This window comes from Oncorhynchus masou, chromosome 30, assembly GCF_036934945.1.
Source record: "Oncorhynchus masou masou isolate Uvic2021 chromosome 30, UVic_Omas_1.1, whole genome shotgun sequence".
Taxonomy (NCBI): Eukaryota; Metazoa; Chordata; class Actinopteri; order Salmoniformes; family Salmonidae; genus Oncorhynchus; species Oncorhynchus masou.
This window is the reverse complement of record NC_088241.1, coordinates 43,642,781-43,665,663: the sequence shown is the minus strand read 5'-3', so window position 1 is coordinate 43,665,663 and position 22,883 is coordinate 43,642,781. Positions and strand designations below refer to the sequence as shown.

The 22,883-nt window shown below is 42.6% G+C and overlaps 1 protein-coding gene across 2 annotated transcripts in view; it reads right to left on the bottom strand.

Moving 5' to 3' along the window:
* LOC135522639 (homeobox protein Mohawk-like) overlaps positions 1-21,797 on the bottom strand; it is a 31,853-nt gene extending 10,056 nt beyond the window's left edge. The window contains exons 1-6 of one of the 2 annotated variants that reach the window (XM_064949087.1): positions 21,658-21,796; positions 20,456-20,753; positions 17,540-17,590; positions 17,176-17,335; positions 14,681-14,834; positions 12,815-13,156 (exon numbers count right to left, since the gene is read on the bottom strand). In XM_064949087.1, coding sequence (XP_064805159.1) covers positions 12,815-13,156; positions 14,681-14,834; positions 17,176-17,335; positions 17,540-17,590; positions 20,456-20,640 — 892 coding nt within the window. In that variant the 5' untranslated portion in view covers positions 20,641-20,753; positions 21,658-21,796. Of the gene's footprint in view, positions 1-12,814; positions 13,157-14,680; positions 14,835-17,175; positions 17,336-17,539; positions 17,591-20,455; positions 20,754-21,657 lie in introns of both variants that reach the window. The other variant, XM_064949088.1, reaches the window with a different exon arrangement.
* Between the last annotated feature and the right edge of the window lie 1,086 nt (positions 21,798-22,883).

The following is a 22,883-nucleotide window of genomic DNA, read 5'->3' as shown; positions in this document are numbered from 1 at the left end:
TCATTCATTTTGTATAATAACAGCTATGCAATTACATCCCAATTACATTGTATTCATGTGTTGGAGGTTGTTATGTTACTGAATTGAAATATCAGCTCAATATTTGCTATTGTGTCAGACAGTCAGGGAAGGCCATTTGATAGGTTGCCAATGACAACAAGCCATACAGCAGACAACAAAAAGACAACAAAAACAATACTAGGGTGTCATAGTGATAAATAAAATAAAAATATATCTTTGTCTTATAGTTTCTTTAATCTGTCTTTTGTGTTGTTTCCATTGCAACAGGCACACTCAAATCAAGCAGATGCAGTACATGTTCTTTATGATTTTAAGTAGTATTTGAACCCGGGTCTGGTCTGCAGAGCTCTCTCTCTGAGCAGCAAGGCTGTGAAGCGGCTGTGTGTTCCAGTTCAGTATGTTTCAGAGCAGGGCAGCCAGTGTCCAGATGCTGTTCAATCCCCCCAATGTCCCATAAAAAAAAACATGTTTGTGTGAGGCCTCCTGCAGCCTCGGAGCAGAGCGGAGGGTGTGGTCGCACGCGTCGTCTACCCAGAATCCCCCCTGAGACCCCGACCCGGCCAGAGTACAATAGAGTAGAGTACATCCAATCGGAGCAGGCACACTTCCAACCGCCTTTGCCTAAAACATCTAAAACTCTGATTTTTTAAAACAAAAACAGTGCCAAAGAAACTATAAATTGTCAATAAATCATAGTGGAACCTTTATTTATTTGTATTTTCTTTTGGGGCTTTTTTTCTCCTGCTTTGCTAAGGAACCGAAAGTCATGCAGTCTACTTTGCTGCTACCTTTCTGTTATACTGAAGTGATGGTTTCAAGTCCAAAAACACTTGCTCACTTAACATCATGGTGGGCAATAGAGGAGGTTGAACACAGTGAAAAAACATGAAACAAAACAAGCAAAAACAAGCAACAATGAACTGACAAATGAGAGAGGGAATAGAGTACACCTGCTTAGAGAGGATGGGTATGTTTTATCACAACCAGCTGCTGCTGTTGTTAGCAACACACAACAATAAACACACCACACTGGCCCCTGGTGCACAAACCAAAGGCTGCGCTAGATTAGGAGACAAAAAAAAAACACACGCTCACGCACACGCAGTCAATGAGCTCAGCCTATTCCCCCTTCGGCTCCCGACAGCCAGACGAAAGAGAAGCGAGAAACATATCTCAGATGGGACCGACACAATCACAGACACCCCACTGATGCCAAGAGGTCAACTGACCAATAGAGAGCTGGACAGCCCAATGATCACCCAATTATGTGACCCTGGTGACTGGAGAAGGCCAATCAGTGAGCTATGACTCAGGAGTTACAGTATTAGCTTCTGTCCCAAATGGCACCCTATTCTCTACATAGTGCACTACTTTCGACCAAAGCAAAAGTAGTGCACTACATATGGAAAAGGGTGCTATTTGGGAAGCATGCATAGAGATGAGTAACTCTGACTGTTCCCATCCCGAAGAGAGAAGAAACTGTTCAGACCACAACCAATCTTTAAGCACAACTTACTGGATAGGAAACATTATGGGACAACCTAACTCTCGGTTCATTTACAATAAGGTGAATGTGCAGACAATAGGAGCTCTTGCACAGATAACAATTTACCAAATACTTTGTCCAGTCATGATTGTTGCTGCCGAGCTGGAAAAATACATCTTCCTCTACCCATACATAAAAAAAAAAACTATATGGACCCTACCTTTCTTCTCAAACAACAAACAAGGAGAGGAAAGGGAGTAAGACAGACAAACGCACAGACAAACTGTACAGACAAACTGTACAGACATACCGTATAGACTGTCACTAGTGACAAGGTGGAGGGCTTGGCTTTTCCCTATTATTTTCCTGGTGGTTTCAAATGGTCTCTTCTTTTTTATATAATGTCAAGGGGAGTCTGTGAATGAAGTTAGGGATGTCTTGGCACTCCTCTGGCCCTTCCTTCTCTCCCTGCCTCTCTCTGGGGCAATGATCCACTCCAAGGCTGGGGATCCATGGGCCCTTACTGGCACTGGGCTGGCCTGCCAAGGCCCAGGGGCACACTGAGACAGTTACACTCCGACATAGAGAAAGATTATGGAAAATTAGCCGTCACTGCCTACTTAGCTTACAATGCCTTGGCTTTAAGTTCATAACTTTAACATCGTAAAAAGGAAGTTCAATGGCCGAATCATGTCTTAAGTGTGGAACGAACAATGACTCAATAATCCATGCTTTCTGGGAATGCTATGAAGTCCGGAAGTTGTGGACGGAGCAAGAAAGTTGGCAGTCAGAAGTATTACAATGTAAACTTACTTTTAATCCGTCTGTCTGCATATTTCAAGATATGGCATGTGGGGGTGTAATGGGATACCTGATGGGCTGGACGATTCTCTTATCACTCATCTTGAAAAACCGTACACTAAAAACTTGGAAATCGAGTTTCATTAACACAATGGAAAGTATTGAAAGTGAGTCGGCTACGGAGAGAAAAAAAATGGTGCAGTTTCAGGCCATGTGGCAGAAAGGCATGCTGGCGCTGGAGATGGGGGTGACTGCTTGTGGGTCTGGGAAGTGTGATGTAGTAGATGTTTCTACAATGTTGTCCTTTGTATGTATGTGGATGTTTTGCATTTGTATTTATAAAAGATACAATTAAATCTTTAAAAAATGATTCAAGAAGTTCACAAAACCAGTGAGTAAGGTCAAAAGAGGTATTAAAAAAATATGGCATCCTATTGTTTTATATTTTGCATAAACTTTTATACTCCAGTGAGGTACAGTACATTAATCCACACTAGCAGGTGATATTACAGAGTATTAGCATTCAAACCAAATCAGACCATTTCACCTTTCAAGGGATCCATCCCAAATAGCACCCTATTCCCTACATAGTGCACTACTTTTGACCAGAGCCCCGTAGGCCCTGAGGGTTCTTTGGGAAGGGTGATGGTTCTATGTGGAACCACACTGACCCGAAGCCCTTTAATGGCTCTTTGCAGTTCAGAAAGGGGTTCTTTCCTCTTGTAGTGATCATTCTAATGTAGAGGCGGCGGCTGATTATAATATTTTGGGGCGTGGTTTTCTCACAGCTCTTTTTGTGTAACAGTGAGTGAGTGTGTCATTGCAGTCGATCTAATCTGTTGGGATCTGCTATTATAGGACTATGGCCAGTGATGATGTTTTGTGAAAAACTTCTCTAAGTCAATAGTTCTCAATTCTTGCCTCATGGAGCCATAGCTGTTGCAGCGCTAGCACACCTGATTCAACTTGTTAATAAACACAATAATACCATTTTTACAATATAATATGGCTATTCAAATTAGAATTTCAAAAACTGTTTGGTTCTACAAAGAACCATAAAAAACAGTTCAATATAGCACCAAAAAGGGTGGTAATCATATAGGAACCATTGTTTGGTGCTAAATACAATTAATGGTTCTTTATAGCATACAGGTTCATTTAGAACCTTATGAGGATGATTTTTTATAGAACCTTCAAAAAAAGGTTCCATATAGCACCAAAAAGGGTTACATTATGGTTACAAGCCAAATAAACATTATTTGGCACAATTGAGAACCATTTGTTTTTTAATGTGTAGTGCACTATATAGGGAATAAGCTGCTGCGTGGGATGCACTCTAGGTTTCAGATTTTCAGCCCATAAATCTATCACGGCTGCAGCATGTCGCTGAGTTGAATAATCCTCTGGTAAGTCGTCACTTTATGGCCACAGAGGAGCCATTGTACTGGGAGGAATGGTATATGTCCCAAATGGCACCCTATTTTCGATGTTGTGAACTACTTTTGACCAGAGCCCATAGGACTTTGGTCAAAAGTAGTGCACTATATAGGAAATATGGTTCCATTTGGGGCACAGGCCTGGATTCAGGTCAGAAGTCACTGTAAACAATACTTGCTAGTTTGTAAATGTTACATTATTGTCCCCTTTGTAGTAAGAACCACAGATCTTGCTGTAGGTAGGTGCATGCAATAACAGGTACCTATTAATAACCTAGTAGTAGTAATAACATCCAGGCTATCTGAGTTTAGATGTAATAGACATTAACAATCCCAGATCCAGCTAGATACATCAACTATAATATCAGAAATATGCTCTCTGTAGAACTCTTTTAAAACGGCTTGGTCTGTCCTTTTTCGTATAGCTTGGTCTGTCCTTTTTTGTATAGCTTGGTCTGTCCTTTTTCGTATAGCTTGGTCTGTCCTTTTTCGTATAGCTTGGTCTGTCCTTTTTCGTATAGCTTGGTCTGTCCTTTTTCGTATAGCTTGGTCTGTCCTTTTTTGAATAGCTTGGTCTGTCCTTTTTCGTATAGCTTGGTCTGTCCTTTTTCCTATAGCTTGGTCTGTCCTTTTTCCTATAGCTTGGTCTGTCCTTTTTCGAATAGCTTGGTCTGTCCTTTTTTGAATAGCTTGGTCTGTCCTTTTTCGAATAGCTTGGTCTGTCCTTTTTCGTATAGCTTGGTCTGTCCTTTTTCGTATAGCTTGGTCTGTCCTTTTTCGTATAGCTTGGTCTGTCCTTTTTCGTATAGCTTGGTCTGTCCTTTTTCGTATAGCTTGGTCTGTCCTTTTTCGTATAGCTTGGTCTGTCCTTTTTCGTATAGCTTGGTCTGTCCTTTTTCGTATAGCTTGGTCTGTCCTTTTTCGTATAGCTTGGTCTGTCCTTTTTCCTATAGCTTGGTCTGTCCTTTTTCGTATAGCTTGGTCTGTCCTTTTTCCTATAGCTTGGTCTGTCCTTTTTCGTATAGCTTGGTCTGTCCTTTTTCGTATAGCTTGGTCTGTCCTTTTTCCTATAGCTTGGTCTGTCCTTTTTCGAATAGCTTGGTCTGTCCTTTTTCGTATAGCTTGGTCTGTCCTTTTTCCTATAGCTTGGTCTGTCTTTTTTCGTATAGCTTGGTCTGTCCTTTTTCGTATAGCTTGTTCTGTCCTTTTTCGTATAGCTTGGTCTGTCCTTTTTCCTATAGCTTGGTCTGTCTTTTTTCGTATAGCTTGGTCTGTCCTTTTTCGAATAGCTTGGTCTGTCCTTTTTGTACAGCTTGGTCTGTCCTTTTTCGTATAGCTTGGTCTGTCCTTTTTCGTATAGCTTGGTCTGTCCTTTTTCATATAGCTTGGTCTGTCCTTTTTCGTATAGCTTTGTCTGTCCTTTTTCCACGACGTCTGCAAAGCAGATGACACGGACCGCGGCATTCTCAGACCACGATGTATCATTCAGTGATGGGGGGGGGGGGGATAAAAACATACCCAAAATGGGAATCACACTTTGTCTTTGGAGATGAATGAATACTAAGTGATTGGTGTGTTTAAACATGGCTGTGTCTCAGAGAGTCTGAGTGTTTACCAGTGGCTTAAACACTAGCTAATCAGAGTCACATCGCCAGCCAAATGAGAGGGTTAGAGAGAAGTTCCTTTCAATCAGAGAGTAAATACATTGTTAACTAAAGTGCTCCTTTTGTGTGGTGTGTGTGTGTGTGTGTGTGTGTGTGTGTGTGTGTGTGTGTGTGTGTGTGTGTGTGTGTGTGTGTGTGTGTGTGTGTGTGTGTGTGTGTGTGTGTGTGTGTGTGTGTGTGTGTGTGTGTGTGTGTGTGTGTGTGCTGCCAGGCAATGTGAACTAAAAGAGAAAAGTCAACCATCATCATCAGAACCTTGGAAGATCAGAACCTGGGCAGGGATGAGCGTGACAGAGATTCATACATGTCTGCCTGACGCAGATGGTTGGCACGGAAATGGTCATCACGACAGCGAGCTCCACTCTTCCTGCTGTTAGAGATTGAGGTTAGATTTGTACACGAGCTCTATCAGAGCCATGTCTGATATCTGTGGATCAGTACGTGCATACTTCTAAACACTGACCGAACAACCACAAGAGGAGTATGGGTCGCGGGGGACGTATGAATATGGTAACGATATCCCCCGATGACGTTGAGCGAGTGGTTGAGGTGAGTCTAAGAACGGGCCTGATGGTTAAACTATTCAACAGATGCCTTATCATTATCCGCTGTTGGGTTGAACAGGTACAGGCAAAACAAACACGATGCTCTGAACCACAGAGATGAAGTTATTTCCGCTCTGTCTTTCTCAATAATCCTGGTCCTTTAAGACGAATAGAAGTTGTTTGCAGTACACAAAAAAACACAGACAAAAAAGAATCTACACCAAACTCTTGTGTAAACACAATTTGCTTGGGATTTTTAAGTGTTTTCTTGGACTAAAATAGCCCATTCTGGAGTTAGAACACAAATGATATGTTTGCTGTGCACTCTCAGCATCATTACGTTGCAATTTCCTCACAGTGGGTTGAAACTCAAGGCCCTCACACACAGTGTATGTGTGTGTGTGTGTGTGGTATGTCCATGAGAGAGCCTTGACCATTCAGACCACTCCTGGTCACACCTTCTACTCTGTCATTAAAAAGATTCCGCAGCCGTCCCATGAGAACACTACTGTGGACAATTGTTTTAGACATGGGGTTGTTTAATTTTTTTTTTAAATAGAACCAATTTGTGTTTTGTGTGGACTCGGGGTGAGTGAGTCAGTTAACCCAGCTGTATTTTGTGATCTGCTGATTGTTGGGTTCTGCTGCCTGCGTGTATTTGGGCGCTTCTCAAACCTTGACGCTGATGACTTAAAAACGATCACGTTGAGAAATGCCTCTCACATTAATCTCCACTCCTGACGTCTATGTTATGAGTTTCACTATAAACAGAGCCTGGGTGATGGTTGTCCGTTCACACTTTACTTCTCGATGCAACCGATTGTTCCAGTCTGAATGAACCAGGCTCGTTCTGTTCTCTTCTGTTCTGTTAGCATCACATCCAGTTTCTGTCTGGTTGGTGGCGGCTAACATTTATCTCATAAATATAAAACCAGCCCAACCGAACCCAGCCCTCCATTTCTTTCCATGTACTTATCCACACACACACACACCCCTTCTTACACCCACAACATCAAGCCAAGATAAAGATCAGCATCGAGCCAGGATTCCACTTCTGTCTGTCGCCATCAGTACTACCCACCACGCCCACAGAGATACAATGATGCAAACACCTACATTACAGTAGATTCTCTTCTCTACACCACAGCAGGCCCTGCTTTTTGGAGAGGACCTGACTTACTTCACTGCTTAAACATCGCATTATGAATGTTCTAGAAGAGATGGTTTAGTCTTTGTGTGGAAAAGGCTGTATTCTGCCGGACACATCAGCACTTACTCACTCATTCCAGCCTTTCAACTGAAAACCACTGACTGATGGACAGAGATAAAGAGAGAAAGGTCAGTGCCAGGGATGGAGGGATGGGATCCCCCCTTTTCTACTTATTCTAAAAGTTAAGATATTTTGCTCGCCCGCACACACACACACACACACACACACACACACACACACACACACACACACACACACACACACACACACACACACACACACACACACACACACGACCTTAGTGAGTCTTGGCTGCTGGGTTGTTCTTTTGGAACAGCCTCTGTCCTCCTCCCTCCCTCCCTCCTCATCCCTCCTTTATTATTACGAAAGGGTGGAAAGAAGGATCCGTGGCCAGTCCTCCCGTCCCTGCCTGCGCTAGCTGGATTCCTAAGACGAGTCTCATCTACTGCAAGTGGAATCCACATCCATCAATGTCACACAGAGGCTTATTGTCACCCTGCAGACCCAGTAAAGTATTGTATTCTCAGCCCGCTGTGGCCGCCTAACGCTAGCTTCATCTCAATGACATATTGTCCCATCACTCCACGAACGCAACGTTCCGTGGCGTTTCTCTTTTCTATCAAATCAAATGTTTCCGACTTTCCACCCGTTCAACGGAATTGTACTGCTGTTGTATAAAGCATTACAATACTTTGCTTATTTTATAAACGAGCTGAGAGGAATGGAGGATTCAAACTGCATATACAGTACTATAGCTCAATAGACGAGATGAAAAGCTGACCAGCTCCACTGATAATGATGACCTTTTCATTTTCTTTCCTGATATAACCCAAACGGTGTGAAACAGTAAACATTACAGATGGTGGACTCTCTCTCTGTCATCATTCTAAAGCACCTCCCGAGTCGGGCTGGTAGCTAAGCTACTAAACTACTAACCCTTTCCATTTAGGGAGATGGGATTTATAAGTTCGTTTTAAACAGATTTTTAAACAGCATACACACATAGACTACCGTACAATTCTCCTGGATTGAATAACTGTCTTGCATTGCTGTGACCTAATTCAACAAACCTCTATGAGTCCCCGGGGTCCTGTCAAACACTACTGTTTTCATTTAACATATTTCGTAATCGTTAAATGTTGCCTGCTAGCAGTTGTAACAAGTCACTTTAATGCTATAAAATACAGGTGAGCTTCAATCTTAACGCGTTGTGTGTCCTGGAAACGTCTTGAGCAACCTATCTGTCTGAGAAAACGGGCGAATGGAAAAAGTGTGTTCTTCTCGAAATTACTGAGACATTTTGGCCCTCTGAAATATCGCAAACACATAAAACATATTTATCACTATTTAGTAGTAAAATGCTGTCATGGTATTAAAATCCAAACATAGAGAGTTTGAAATTGAAATGACACAATTAGGGAAATAGACAATAATTTATCATTTTATTCTTCTTGATCGATCCACTTATCTAATCTAAAACAGAACCTATAAAAGCTCATTTATAGGAAACTTGGCTGAACAAAACAATTGTTTAGTAAATAACAAAAAAAGACCACCATTATCTTAATATGACCAACTAGTAAAAAAAAGTAAGTAAGCACAAATTAAGTAAAATGTTGGTGATATATCATATGTGTTTAGTTGTACAGTACATTAGACCGAAGCAGAACAGAACCTGAGAAAATGTACCACTGTCAAACCTCTGAAAAATCTCTACCCCAGATCTCTCTCTCCCCTTTCACAGAAACGTTGAGAATGATTTGCCGTATAATGATCTATATCATATCGGACAGGGCAAAATCTGGTAGTGAGCAATAAGAAAAACATTCAGCTAGATTCATGCCATTTAATATGCCATTAGAGGGTAATTTGGCATGAAACCCTTGGCATGTGCATTGGAATTCTACTGCTCCTTGTTTTCAATAATATTACCAACAAGGTTTTACAGAGATCTTTTATTTTTTATCATCAAGCAAAAAAAAAAAAAGGCTTGGTTTTTCCACTAAGTACGGGACAAAGTAAAAGTGTGTCCCAAATGGCACCCTATTATCTATGGAGTGCACTACTTTTGAACAGAGCCCATAGGGAATAGGCCAGGGTGTAGGGAATAGGGTGTCATTTGGAATGCAGTAAGAGTAAATCTACACTCACCATCTCCTGCCACGTTCGACTGCTCTCTGAAGTCATAGATAAATCCCATGGCTGATGCCAGACATCCACCAATTGTCCCATTAATGGACATTTATCCAACGGGATCCCAATCGGTGGGCACGGCACTTTGGCTTATGTGAATCAGAAGTGAGGCTGAGGTAGGGGCTTATAAGGAATGTGCCAGTGCCAAGAACTCAAGAGAGTTCATTCTCTCCTTCTCCTACAGCCTAGGTTTGACGCACAAACACACCTACGGCCCGGGAAGCACAGCTCAGGCCTGAAATTTCAGACCCTCTGTAATTGTCAAAAAGCTGAGGAATTCTTTCACTACAAAAAAAATCTGGAATATTCAGACAGGGGAGAAAATCTCCAGAGGAAATGATGCAAACTGGAGCTTAACTTGTGGAGTTGTTTTGAATCCAAACAATAACAGCTATTTCGATTTCACTCTCTCTCACTCACTAATGAAGAGGGGCTAGCAGGTGTTCGCGTGAAAATTCCCCTGAGACCACGCCTCCGGGAACTTTCCATGTGTTAGGATTCAAGTTCCCTTCTCTTCTCGCATGTAACAGAAGAGAAACCGTTCACAATAATGCCTGGCTGGCCAGCCCAGAGACCCAAGAGGAAGACGTCAGAGCCAAGACGTTATATTTACCATGGAGATAAAATAGTTACTTTCTATTAAAACATTATGCGGGCCAGGTAAATGATTCCTTCTTACTATTTCTTATTAAATCGTTGGGTGGGAGGGAGGGGTGGGTTGGGGTGTCTGTGATGAAGCCTAAGCTAAGCCACTCTGTCTGTCGGTCTGTCTGTCCCTATCTCTCTCTCGGCCTGCGTCTGGCTGGTGACTGACGTTCTCAGCAGGTGACTTAGTGAAAGACAGAGATGTTTCGGGTCAGGGAGTTGTAAGGATCTGATCGGGACAGAAGATTGTAACAGTCGCAATCGGTGGACTGTTTCATTGGACTGCCTCCCCTATCCGGCTTATACATCACTTCAAATTCCTCTCTGTTCCTTCGCACAGAGATAATGCAAAACACGTTTAGCCCCCCCCACTCCTCCAACTCAATCCGAATTCCCTACAGGCACTTTTTAATACTGAACTGTATACACAGAATAGTGAAAACATTATTATCAGTTATGAAGTCTTCTTTGGAACAAAGGCCCAGTTGTTCTAGAACTGAAGAAGAACTGTCAGAACTCCATGCAGTGAGATTAGGTCTGATTGGTAACAGCACCTGCAAGCTGTGGCTGAAACGCCATGACACCATGAACCCTTCATAACATGCAGCACAAACAGCCGTTCTGATATCCAAGGCCAACCCACAGGCACCAAAACCAGGGGTTAAGGGACTGCACTGTGAAAAATGCATATGCCAAGAAGAAAACTCCCACGCACACTTGTTCGTTTATCTACCTCGCCACTGGTTTGTATTACTGTAGCTTGGGTTTTTGTTTTATTTGCACTGAGCCCCCACGATCACACACGCTGGCACACACGCTGGCACACGCGCGCGCGCACGCACGCACGCACGCACGCACGCACGCACGCACGCACACACACACACACACACACACACACACACACACACACACACACACACACACATCTGCCCAGTTCTCTCTCACTCATGCCAAACAGTAGTCAGTGTGAGCATGTTACACATGGTCTTGTTGTGTCTCTAGTGTTAAACCCTAAAACCCAGTTAGAGGAGAAGGGGAGTTAGGGGTAATTCCACAGTGTACTTGACATTAGGAGGAAAACCTAAGAGAGGGCGAGGCCAGGCTATCTCTGTTGGTGTGAACGGAACACATAGAGAGCGGTATATTAGACTTAGGTAAGGTCCCAAACTAAGTAGGGAATAGGGAGCAATTTGCAACATGGACTTAAAGTAACCGTCCTGTGAAAATCTCACTTTTAAAAGTGAATATTCTGTTACCTCATACCCAACATACTAAAAGGCACTCCCACATCAGAGCTATCTTTTTGCAGGTGCATGGTGAACAGAGAGAAAGCTTTGAATAAAAGGGAAATCATATCCCATAGCTACCTAGGAGGTGCATTTCAGTAGCCACAAGTACCTTATTAACTTTCACACGTCTGAAATGAAAGAAGAGTGTGATCACTTGTGATTGCATGGGATCACATGTGAAGTTGTGACAAAATGTGAACGCAACGTGATAACATGTAACTACACGTGAAAAAATACATGTGACGTGGGGATGCAAAATTTTCAACATGTGATACCATGAAATGACACATTTGGGCACGTGTGAAAACATGAGCTGATGTGAAGTAAATGTGACAACACGGGGATGCAAACGTTGTTCACTTGTGAAGATACAATTCCACATGTGAGAGTTCGATTTCCACATGTGAACGTTTTAGCACAACATGTGAAAACAGCTATTTCACATGTAAAAAATATCACAAATAGTTTATGGGTTTTCTTAATCAATGACAATATGAATGCATATGACATTATCACTTAGTATTAGCTTTTCAATATGACCCCACCTGGGATTTGAACTCACACCCTCTGGATTTGGGGGAACACTGATCTTTCTGCTGCATCGCAAAGACTGTAGAGATCCTCTACACATTCATTGCCTATAATACATCTCTGCACTTAGCGAAAGAATACCATCTGCACTGCTATTTTAGTTATCAGTTGTTCTGACTATTCTCTCATTATTGATTTAATTGAATTATTTTAACAATTTGAAGGTTTTCTGTATAGTCTGTTGGTAAGGCATTTTAACATGTTTTAATGTTACTCCTGAATCACCCTGATAATATAATTGTTTTCCTTGAGTGTATTTTTTTTAACAAAGTTGAGATTTACTTTACTTAAGTCTAAAGTATTGGAAAACAGGTGAAATCAGTCATGGTGGCGTAGCAGGAAGATCAGAGTGCCGTGAACCAAAAGGTTGTGAGTTCAAAACCCAGGTGAGGACATGTTGAATAATACTTACTCTATAAATAAACATTCACAATGTAATCGTGTATGTTAAAACCACTGACTGTGTGATGTTCCGGGGACATCTGTATGTTAAAAGCACTGTTTGTGTGTGCATACTAATGACTCCTTTTTATTTTCAAGGCATCACCTGGGAAAAATATTCACGTGTGAAAAATGTAACCCACGAGAAAGGTGATATGAAATAACATCACGTGAAGTGTTCCAAAAACACAGTTTCACACGTGCAAAAAAATGTCACATGAAATCATATTGTTTTTTCTATAAGGGGAAAACCAGAACCAGGCTGTTGAAACAAGACAACAGGGAGTGGAACAGCAATGGAACACCGTCACAGCGCCTAAGAACGTCTTCCTCACAATGAACGGGCCAAATGGGCCTGAGGGCAGGATAATTAAATCAAAAATGTGCAGATGAGGACAGAAAAAGAGAAAAAGAGAGAGGCAGAAGCTAAATATTAAGGAAAGAATGTGAGAAGGAATGTCGGATTCTTACCAGCTCGATAAACAAAGTTTGCCTCGGTTTCTGAGGACGACGGGGAGAGGAGATCGTCGTCGTACTCGTTGGAGCTGAAGGATCCCGAGTGGTTCCTCTTCCTGGCGTCCATGACACCGTTGGCCACCATCACGTGTCTCAGCGAGTCGTTAAGGTACCGGTGAAGCAAGCTGCTCTTGTACTTAGGAGGCGGAGTCACGTAGTCTTCGGCCAATGAGGCGGCGTCAGCGGCTCGGAGCCCCGTCCCCATCATGGTGGCACCCTCTTTCTTGATGACGCTCTGGTACATGGGCTTGCTGAACTCGCCGCCGCTCGTCTGCATCCGCTGAGGGTTGTCCCCGTCTGCAACACCAGGGGGCGCCACCAGGGAGAATCCAGACAACGAAGAGCGAAATAAATGAAAAACACATTTAGTTCCCCTGTCTGTACGCCCTCCAGTTGGCAGGGCTTCAACCAGCTACAGTGAAGACCTCAGCCGTCAGCTTAAGACCAAGGCATTACCAAACCATGACGGATGGTAGCCCATTTCCTCTCTATCAAAAGCACATTGCTGTTATCCTTTGCAGAAATAAATAATTTCCAGGGAGCTCTTTGCAGCCGAGATTGAATTAAAATATTGGCCCCCACCTGATGAAAAGAATACAGAAAATATAACACGGTGCTGAAAAACAGATCCCCTCTCGGGAAGGGGGAAATCAAGAGAGGGCCACTGAAAATGATTCGGGCAAGTCTGAGTTTGGATTCAATCTGGGCAAAATTATAATTATAGCTTATATCAGAACCACATGAACATATTTGCTTTCCTTCCCCTGCTTCCCGAGGTAGATGTTTCAGGTGTATATTCGAAGTGTACATCGTACATCTGAAAATGATGTTGAAATCCTCAGGTTCCTTTAAGCCTTATTTTAAGCCTCAGACATAAACCTGAGCTACAGGTGACCTTTAACCTCCCTCAGTCTGACCCCTTCCTGTTGAGACGTTGCCACGGCAACCCCGCTGACACTGAGGTGACGTGTCTAACAGTGAGATCCTGACAGTGAGACTGACTGAGTGGTTACAGGGTCACTGGGGTTATCGTCTCCTTAGTCACATCACTAACTCCCGGAGCAACAGTATGTGCATCCCAAATGGCTTTATAGTGCACTACTTTTGACCAGAGCCCTATATAAACAATTTATTACAACGCCATGCAAACTGAAGTCTGCAAAATAAAGACATTCCACCCTGCCCACACTGTGTCTCTCCTCCTGAACAACCCTAATTAGGGCTTAAAGGACTGAGTGACACCACAGTACAGTGCATGGGTGTTTTTCTGTGTCACAGAAAAGAGCTGAGGGAGAGAGAGAGAGGGAGCAAGAGAGAGAGAGAGAGAGAGAGAGAGCAATAAATACACGTATGACAGAGCCTCTCATTACCAATTGCAGGCTGGGATCTGAATAGAAGCTAGTCTTCAGCCCTGCTAGTCCCGTAGGGTGTCTTAATGACATTGTGTCACCGCTTCTGAGCGTCAGCGTCTTTCTACCAGGACATACGGTGCGTGTCCCAAATGAGATGGGCCCTGGTCAAAAGAAGTGCACTGCATAGGGAATAGGGTGCAATTTGAGAAACAGCCACAGACAGGCCATTTATAAACGCCAGTACATGTCCCTGCATAACGGGACCCTACTTCGGCGCTGGAGCTGTCGGATACGGGGCAGTAGTAAGGAGGACGGAAATGGTTCTGTTGAGCTGACCCCGTTTCCCGAGGTAGAGACACGATATGAGATATGTGATAAGTGGGCACTGACATTGAGGGTGATGTCTTCATGAGATAGACATACGATGTTGTAATACGACAGGTTGGCGGCGAGGAGAGCGTTAGCCTACCTTCTGAGCAGGTGTCATCGCTGCTGACACTCAGTCTCTCTGCGTTGCCCTGGACGTATTTGTTGTAGAGTTTGATGCGCAGCGCCCAGCTCAGATCTGGCTGTCTCACTGTGTTCTTCAGGCGCCGCCTGGCGTTGGCAAACCAGTTAGACACCTGAGGGAGGGAGGGAGGGAGGGAGGGAGGGAGGGAGGGAGGGAGGGAGGGAGGGAGGGAGGGAGGGAGGGAGGGAGGGAGGGAGGGAGGGAGGGAGGGAGGGAGGGAGGGAGGGAGGGAGGGAGGGAGGGAGGGAAAGCAAGCGAGAGTGCAAAAGTAACAGAGAGAAAGTGAGAGATGGGGTAAGAGATCAAGTAAGAAAAAAAACAGAGAGAGAGAGGAACCGAGACAGACAGAGAAACAAAGAGAGAGAGCAAAGTACAAGGAGGAGAGTCAGAGAGGGTGCGTGAGAGAGAAGAACAGAGAGAAAAGGGAAGAAAAATAGAAATCGCTGTCATTGTTTGGATTCAAAACCCCTCCACATCCATGACAAAACAAAGACTATCCTTTAGGAAAATGTCTGCTGTGCCTCCCTCCCTCCGGCCGGCCTTACCCTGGGTACGAGAGAGGCGGAGAGACAGAGTCGGGTTGCAACACGGCGGACCCCGATACCCATAATACCGCAGAAGCAGAAGTCTCTGAGACATCCCAGACACGCAGGGGAAATGGATCGAGAAAAATCAGCAAGAAAACACTGCAACATTCATCTAGTCTAGTCCTCTATAGTCCTCTAGTCCATATCAAAGGCTTTCAAAATGCCATTCACAACCATTCAACACCCCTAAACGCTAGACAGGCCCAGCAAATGGAAGGATTCATCAAGTTATTTCCAACCCAACATACCCAGTCCTATGTGCTTATTCTGGATTCCACCAAACTCCTTCTAATAATACTTTTTTTAATGCAATAAAATGATACTCAACCCTGCCTTCTTCATTCCACAAGAACCAGAGACCATTACAAGTTATACTGGAATAACTTTTCATGCTCAATACACTTCAAGCGACTTATGAACGAGTTGGACCGGCAGTACGCTAGACTACTTATTTTCTGATCTTTCCTGTGTTCCAGTATCATGTTTCTCGTTAACGAATCAAGTCCCACGCGCCTTTGTCTCTGGCCGAGGGCACGTCACACCAGGGGCCTAAGCTGAAGCATCCACATGTGGCTTGGAGAGGGCTGAGAGAGTCTGAGAGAGCACTAAGAGAGCACTAAGAGAGCATAGAGGTCTGAGGCTAATCAGCCTGCAAGAAAAGATGTCTGTCACTAAGACTGAGACTGGGGGAGGATGGGTGGGTGGCTCGCGTCCCAAATGGCACCCTATTTCCCGATATAGTGCACTACTTTTGACCAGGGCCCATTAGGCTCTGGTCAGAAGTAATGCAGTATGTAGGGATAAGGGGGCATTTTTGGACGCACACACAGTCACAATGCCGGGGTTCCCACCACAGACATCAAACACAGTGTTATGCCACCACATGGTTCATCACCTTGTTCCTTGTTCCTGCCCTGTGGCATACAGACTGGTCACAGACAGAGTGAACATAGCCTGACTTTTCACCCCGCCCGTATGGGGTGTGTGGTGAGGTGGGCCTGTGTGTGTGTGTGTGTTCCATGTAAAGCATTCTTTTGTGATGTGCTCACACTCCCAAAACAAACGGCTTCATTAGGACCAAAATTTAAAACTGATTAGGCAACCGACGCAGACTGACCTTTCTCTCCCCATCTTTCTCTCTCTCTCTCTCAAATTAATGACATTGTGTTGTGTCCAGATGACATAGCAGCATAGTCCCACGTCAGACAGAACATACTGTAGGGAGGAGCTCAGCTCAACATCTGACAGTTGTAGCCTACTGTTGCTGCTCTCACTTTGTCTCTCTGTCTCTCTGTCTCTCTGTCTCTCTGTGTCTGTCTGTCTGTCTGTCTGTCTGTCTGTCTGTCTGTCTGTCTCGCTCTCTCTGGCTCTCTCTGGCTCTCTCTGGCTCTCTCTGGCTCTCTCTGGCTCTCTCTGGCTCTCTCTGGCTCTCTCTGGCTCTCTCTCTCTGGGGTTTGTCACTTTATGATGAAAACCCAGTAATCTAGAGGAACACCATGCACTATGACTCACAAAACTAAAAGGCCACCTAAGTACAAGCTGCCTATTTACAAAGACAAGTAGGCTATAACTTGAGGAGATGATGCCAAGGTCAATGTTGTCCATAATGAAAACCATAAGGTTAAATAGAGATGGCGAAGTTATACAGAATTAATTATGTGACAAATTAAAACGTAGGTACACTAGAATGATGTAGGCTACATTGTAATGAGGCCTTTTCACTATTATAATTATTTATCTATATAAGTATTTTAATTTCAATGCAATATCATCTCAACAACAATCAGATTATAAATGACATTGTGGTTAAACGGTTGTTCTAATAGAACTTTCCTGAAATATTTAAAAATAAGAGAAAAGAAATACCTGGACCAAGGTCATTTGAGAGCTGAGGGCTAGCAGGATTTTCTCTGTCTTAGTGGGGTATGGGTTGTCCCTGTGTTTGTAGAGCCACTGCTTCAGAGGCCTAGCCATGTCCTGTAGAGCCTGGCGCTTGTGTCGCACCTTCCCACCGTTCTGACGGCCCCTGCACAACCGAGAGAGAGCGAGAGGAAGAAATAGAGAGAGAGAGAGAGAGAGAGAGACAAGTGTGTCACTCATTGCTCTAGAGAAAATAGGCCGAAAATTTGAATTGAGGCCCATGCACATACAAAAATGTAATTCTAAAACAAACCTACTTAGAAAGAAAGACATTCTTGATGTGGAATTTATGGGGAATAGTAGTACATACTTTTCAGATTTTGTTTTCATAACGTAGTTGTCAAGGTTGCAGACTGTAGGCCTATAAGAAATTGACATAATGAAACAATAGTGAATTTAGAGAAACTATTTTAAACATTGCTTTAATGAAAACTGTTGGTAACATGTGGAAATCCTTTTTTTCTCTTTCCATTTGTACAACGTATTTTCCCTTTGTGCAAAGCTGTTGACCAAGACTTGATCAGTGACGCACAACGTTTACACTTCCTATTAGTCAAGACTAATTCGGTAATATGATTACATTTAGGTCTAATGAAGGGGTTCATTCATTGTGCATACATGGACTACTTGAGGGATAATAGTTCTATAGAATATAATGTTGTTGTTTTACTGGAAGGCAATGGGACACTGACGCTATTGGTCAACACAAATGAATAACATTGAGTTTAGCTAAGCCACCTGCACTTTAACGATGCCTATCGGTTGTTAAGAAGCGACGCACCCTGTGACAACAAGATAGACGTGTATATGAGCAATATCGACATCCTTCAATGGTTGACAATGTGCTCAAGGTCGTTATTTATTTATTGACTGCATATTTATTTTGACTTCTGATGTAAAATTAATAAATTAATTTTTAAAAACGTGTAAAGTGTGACTTTACAAGTTTGCCAATCGATGTTGTTTTTTATTATTATTGTTAATAGCATTTTTGTCATTAATATTATTACTATTATTAATCATAATGAATATATGAAACATAAAAGGTTCATCTGGTTTCTCCATTTTTGGTTCCTAGGATAACCCTCTTTTTTTTTAAACAAGTGACGTGATCGAATTCAGGGAAGAGCGGTGGTGCACTTTGTCCCAGAAAATGGACAGAGAATATAGTTGTTTATTTACACATGACCAAATGTAATAGTATCTAACTAAAGTGGATTTTCTAAGTGTGACTAAAGTGGATGTTCCGTTCATTTTATAACCTTACTTGAAGAAGAATGGCTATCCTGAGTCATGACACGTAAAATGAACGTTGGAAAGTAGGCCTATGTAATTTTGTCACCAAAATGTGCTATAATTAAGCTGGGGCAGAGAAGCGTTTTATTGGTTGCTTGTTTTCTACTCAAAGCACGAAAACGTCGCAATGAAACAAATAATAACATTCAATTTTACACCCACGGGAGATGTGCCTCAAGTAGGGCTAACTTTTATGGTCGTGTGGTGCAGTAGTGCTGTCAAGTCTACTCACCAACACGCAATGGCGTGTTTCAACCAAGCACATTGAGCAATATGTATTTTGGTAACAGCAAATTCTCATTGATCATTAAAGGAATTCCAAATTAGATACATTTGTTCCTGATACTTCTAATGTGCTGCCTATGACTTTTAAACCTGTAGATGTCACTATGGCGCTGCGATATTCCTGCTTTGTCTTATTTCTCCGAAGCTTCCCTGCAGATGTAACATATTTTCTCCTAACCTCAAGTCTGCCTAAAGTAAGGTTCATGTTCTACAAATATTTTCCTTGTAATCTAGATCTGTATGAACAACCTAAATAACATTTACTCCCCTGTGCTGAATTTTGGCGACACACACCTCGTATTTATTTTAATATTCTTAATTAGTAAAGATATTCCACCGGAAGCGGCACCTCACTGTCATTGTGTTATCCCTCGGGCTCTCCTTACACACAGAGGTTCAATAACTCCAGCGCAGATGGAGACCGTCGGTGTGTAGGGTTGTTTGCTTAAATGGATTCGTGTTTCACACAGCATCGCGTTTTTTGTAATTTTTTTTTAACCTTTATTTAACTAGGCAAGTCAGTTTTAAGAATAAATCCTTATTTACAATGACGGCCTATAAACAGTGGGTTAAAAATCCTTGTTCAGATCGTCAGATTTTTAACTTCGGGGATTCGATCTCCCAACCTTTCGGTTACTGGCCCAGCGCTCTAAACACTAGGCTACCTACCTACCTACCTACCGTTCCATTCGATGCTGGTGCCCATCCACGCATATATCAGACTACTGTCTTGTCTGTAAATAAAATGCGCGTTGAATCGATTGTAACGGTACAAGGGACAATCAGGAGTTCTGACATGATTCATTTTTTACTCGCTGTCTTCAAAAAAAATGCCAATATTGACTACCAGACCACAGAATTGAACCAGGTGCACATTTATATAGGCTATAGGTAACAGAATAAGATGTGTTTTAAACATGCTACTGAACACGGACGGCCTAGATATTCTTAATTCCAGTCCTTACTTAGACGTGTGTGTATTGAGTATATGTTGTGATGCGCAAGCATTTCGCTACACCCGCGATAACATATGCTAAACATGTGTATGTGACCAATACAATTTGAGTTGATTGATTCATCTGTAGATTTTATGTGAATATCAACACTAAAATGCAAACCAGATTGCAATAGCAAATATACATATCATGCAATTTCCCTAAAACAATAAGATCATATTGCACTGATGGAAAAATGAAATATGCATGTAAAACCTCCTAATTTGGTTAATATTTTGGCTGCATTCGATGCAATGATATTGTCATATTTTACTTAGATTTTTTTTAGACAACCTTTTGTCTGCATTTATAATTGAGATTATTGTTTAGAACATATCCAAAATATTATTAGATGACATTGCTTTCAAAAAGCATACGACTTGCATTATAAACGCATACTTACGCACTATGCACACTTGGTTATTTGGGGTCACCATAATCTAAGAAACTCATATGCACAATTTAAATTTGCAGCATCGACTTTTAAACCTTTTACACAGTCTGTATCACTCCGTCTTCAGTTGCGCCCCTTATCCAGATAGGAATATACAATGCAAATCAAATTGCAATAATGGAAAATCGAAACACTGTTGCAAGTTTTGTTGTCTGATTAGTTTTTGTTTTAGGTTTGAATGAGTGACATAGCCTACCTCCTGTGTCTGATGCCGTTGTTGTCTTTGATAACGTGATGATTGCTTGATAGCAGGTCTGGATGAAGGTCCGGATGCTGTCCATCTATTACCTCTAAATAATTTCTACTGCTCCTCTCGGCCTCCTTCGCCTTCTCATCGAAGAGGACCTGGTTGCTCAATTTGTTAAACACAATAGTATTCATCTTTGGTTCGGTATTCCTCCGTATGATCTGCTGCGTAAAAGTCTGCCTTCTCGAAAGTGTTGCACTTGACTTCTTATTGAAGCTGCTGCTACCCCCGTGTCCCGGTGAGTCTCCTGTAAAACAAGTGGAAAACGGAGATGGGAAAGTCATGCAGCTGGGGTTAACCGATTCAGATGTACATAATTTGCTAAAGTCGGGTTTATGATTTTGTAATTATGACGATGCGCCAAAATCAAAGGTGCATTCATTGTATTTTATCCTAATTCATTATATGGTGGATCAATTTACGCACCAAGCGAAAGCCTGATTGAAACCACAAAGGCAGAAGGGTGATTTCTACCAAGTGCTCTTGACTATACTCCAAGATCACTATGAAGTTCATGCAATCTCAATAAAAAACAGTCTGCAGCGCGGTGCGGTACCATGCATCCAATAGGCATTCCTGTGAGTGATATTTTCATATTTTACTCACTAGGCTACCACTGTAGATTGACAACAATGACAACACAACCTCACCATACAGGGCATCTCAATACATTGAGACAAATTACGGCCCAATACGGTAAATGGGTTCACAGTCGCACGGGCTCATTCGTGCATAATGTGATTCCAACACCCTTATTCCCCGGATTCAAAAAATATATAATGCATTCCACACCACTGCGTGTTGCCATGAAATTTCTAGAGCTTCGACAGAAATGTCAGAGGTGCAATTGAGCGCACTTTCTGACAGACAAAATATTTCGGCTATAGTTAGGTTATTGTTCTTCTTCTATTTGGTTCAAACCGGTAATGTTTACGATTTAGCTACAGTTACAGTAGCCTACTGTCATACCGCAAAATATGTCATAACATGATCATAACTCCAGTCAAGGGATATACTGTGCCATCAGCTTGGAACAATGTTGCCAGATATATCCCATCTGAGGCATTATGCGCTTTAAAGTTAAGGCAGTAGTTTTGCCATTGTAGTCACACGTAAGAAACCACATCAAACGATATCTCATTCTCAGTTACCTATACGGCAGCCCGCCTGCTTCTCGGTGTAGTTTGTAATCCTGCTTCCAGTTGTCCATTCCCTGCTCACATGTTCCCGTTCTAAGTTCCTGAGCTAAAACCACACGAACCGCAGTCGCCTCTCTGCTTTATTCAGTGGCCTCCGATTCTCAGCCCCAGAAGCTGAATATGTCACCCTTCTCATGTTTCTTAGCACAGAGCCCCAGCCTGCGAACATAAAGTTAATACTCTATGCCTGTTCCGCGGCACGCATCGGGGATACAGCGCTGCAGTGGTTCACTGCTAGTTTGCGTCTGGACTTTTTCCATCTGTCTATTATTGCACGATACCACTTTTCTGTGCTTTGCTTTGTATATCAGTTAGATGCTTGCTTCATTGTGTGTGCGCACGTTTTCTTGAGAAAGTAGCGCGGAGTAGTCTGACCTGATGCAATACAATCTCACGGAAAAACGTTGCCCTGGCTTGGTCAATTGACTCTGTGCAGGTGCTCGTGTGTTTAGTGATAGATTGCACTCATCTGGAGCTTGTAAAACACATTGGCGTGTATTCCTGGATGCCAAGGGATGCTAGGCTTCCCCCCCCAAAAATTACCAAGAAAAATAGAAAAAAAACTAAATAATTAAACTTTCTCTGTGTTTCATCATTTCCCTTCAATTCACAAGAGGCTGAAGTGTCTCACAGGATTAAGGATCCGAGCAAGCGAAACAGCGCCCCTCTGTCTCTGTATTTGTAGGCCATCTATCTGATGCAGTCTGGTCCAAAAGAGTATGACATTGTTGCCGCCCATAGCATTGAATGCAAGGGATGTGGCAAGCGTTTGGCCGACCTTGATGAAAAAACGTATAAAATAATAGCCCGTCAGCGTTGAGCTCAACTGAGTGAGCTCAACTGTGAATGGTCCTGACGCACCAAAAAAAAAGGGTAAAGGGAAGCCAGTTTGGATTTGGCATCACTCCTATCAAATCGAGAGCATACCTCAATGACAGAAAAACATTGAATTGTTGCATCTCGTTGTGTTGTTGTCCTCCGGTGGCGAGTTAGCTTGCTAAAATTGACCCTTTCCTAAATTAGCCATGGATGGAGATAGAGATAGAGATTTGGAATTAATCATCCGTACTAGCCAATGGTTATCATTTTACTTTACATTTAAGTCATTTAGCAGACGCTCTTATCCAGAGCGACTTACAATATAATGGTGAGTCTGATCCAACCATTAATTACTACAT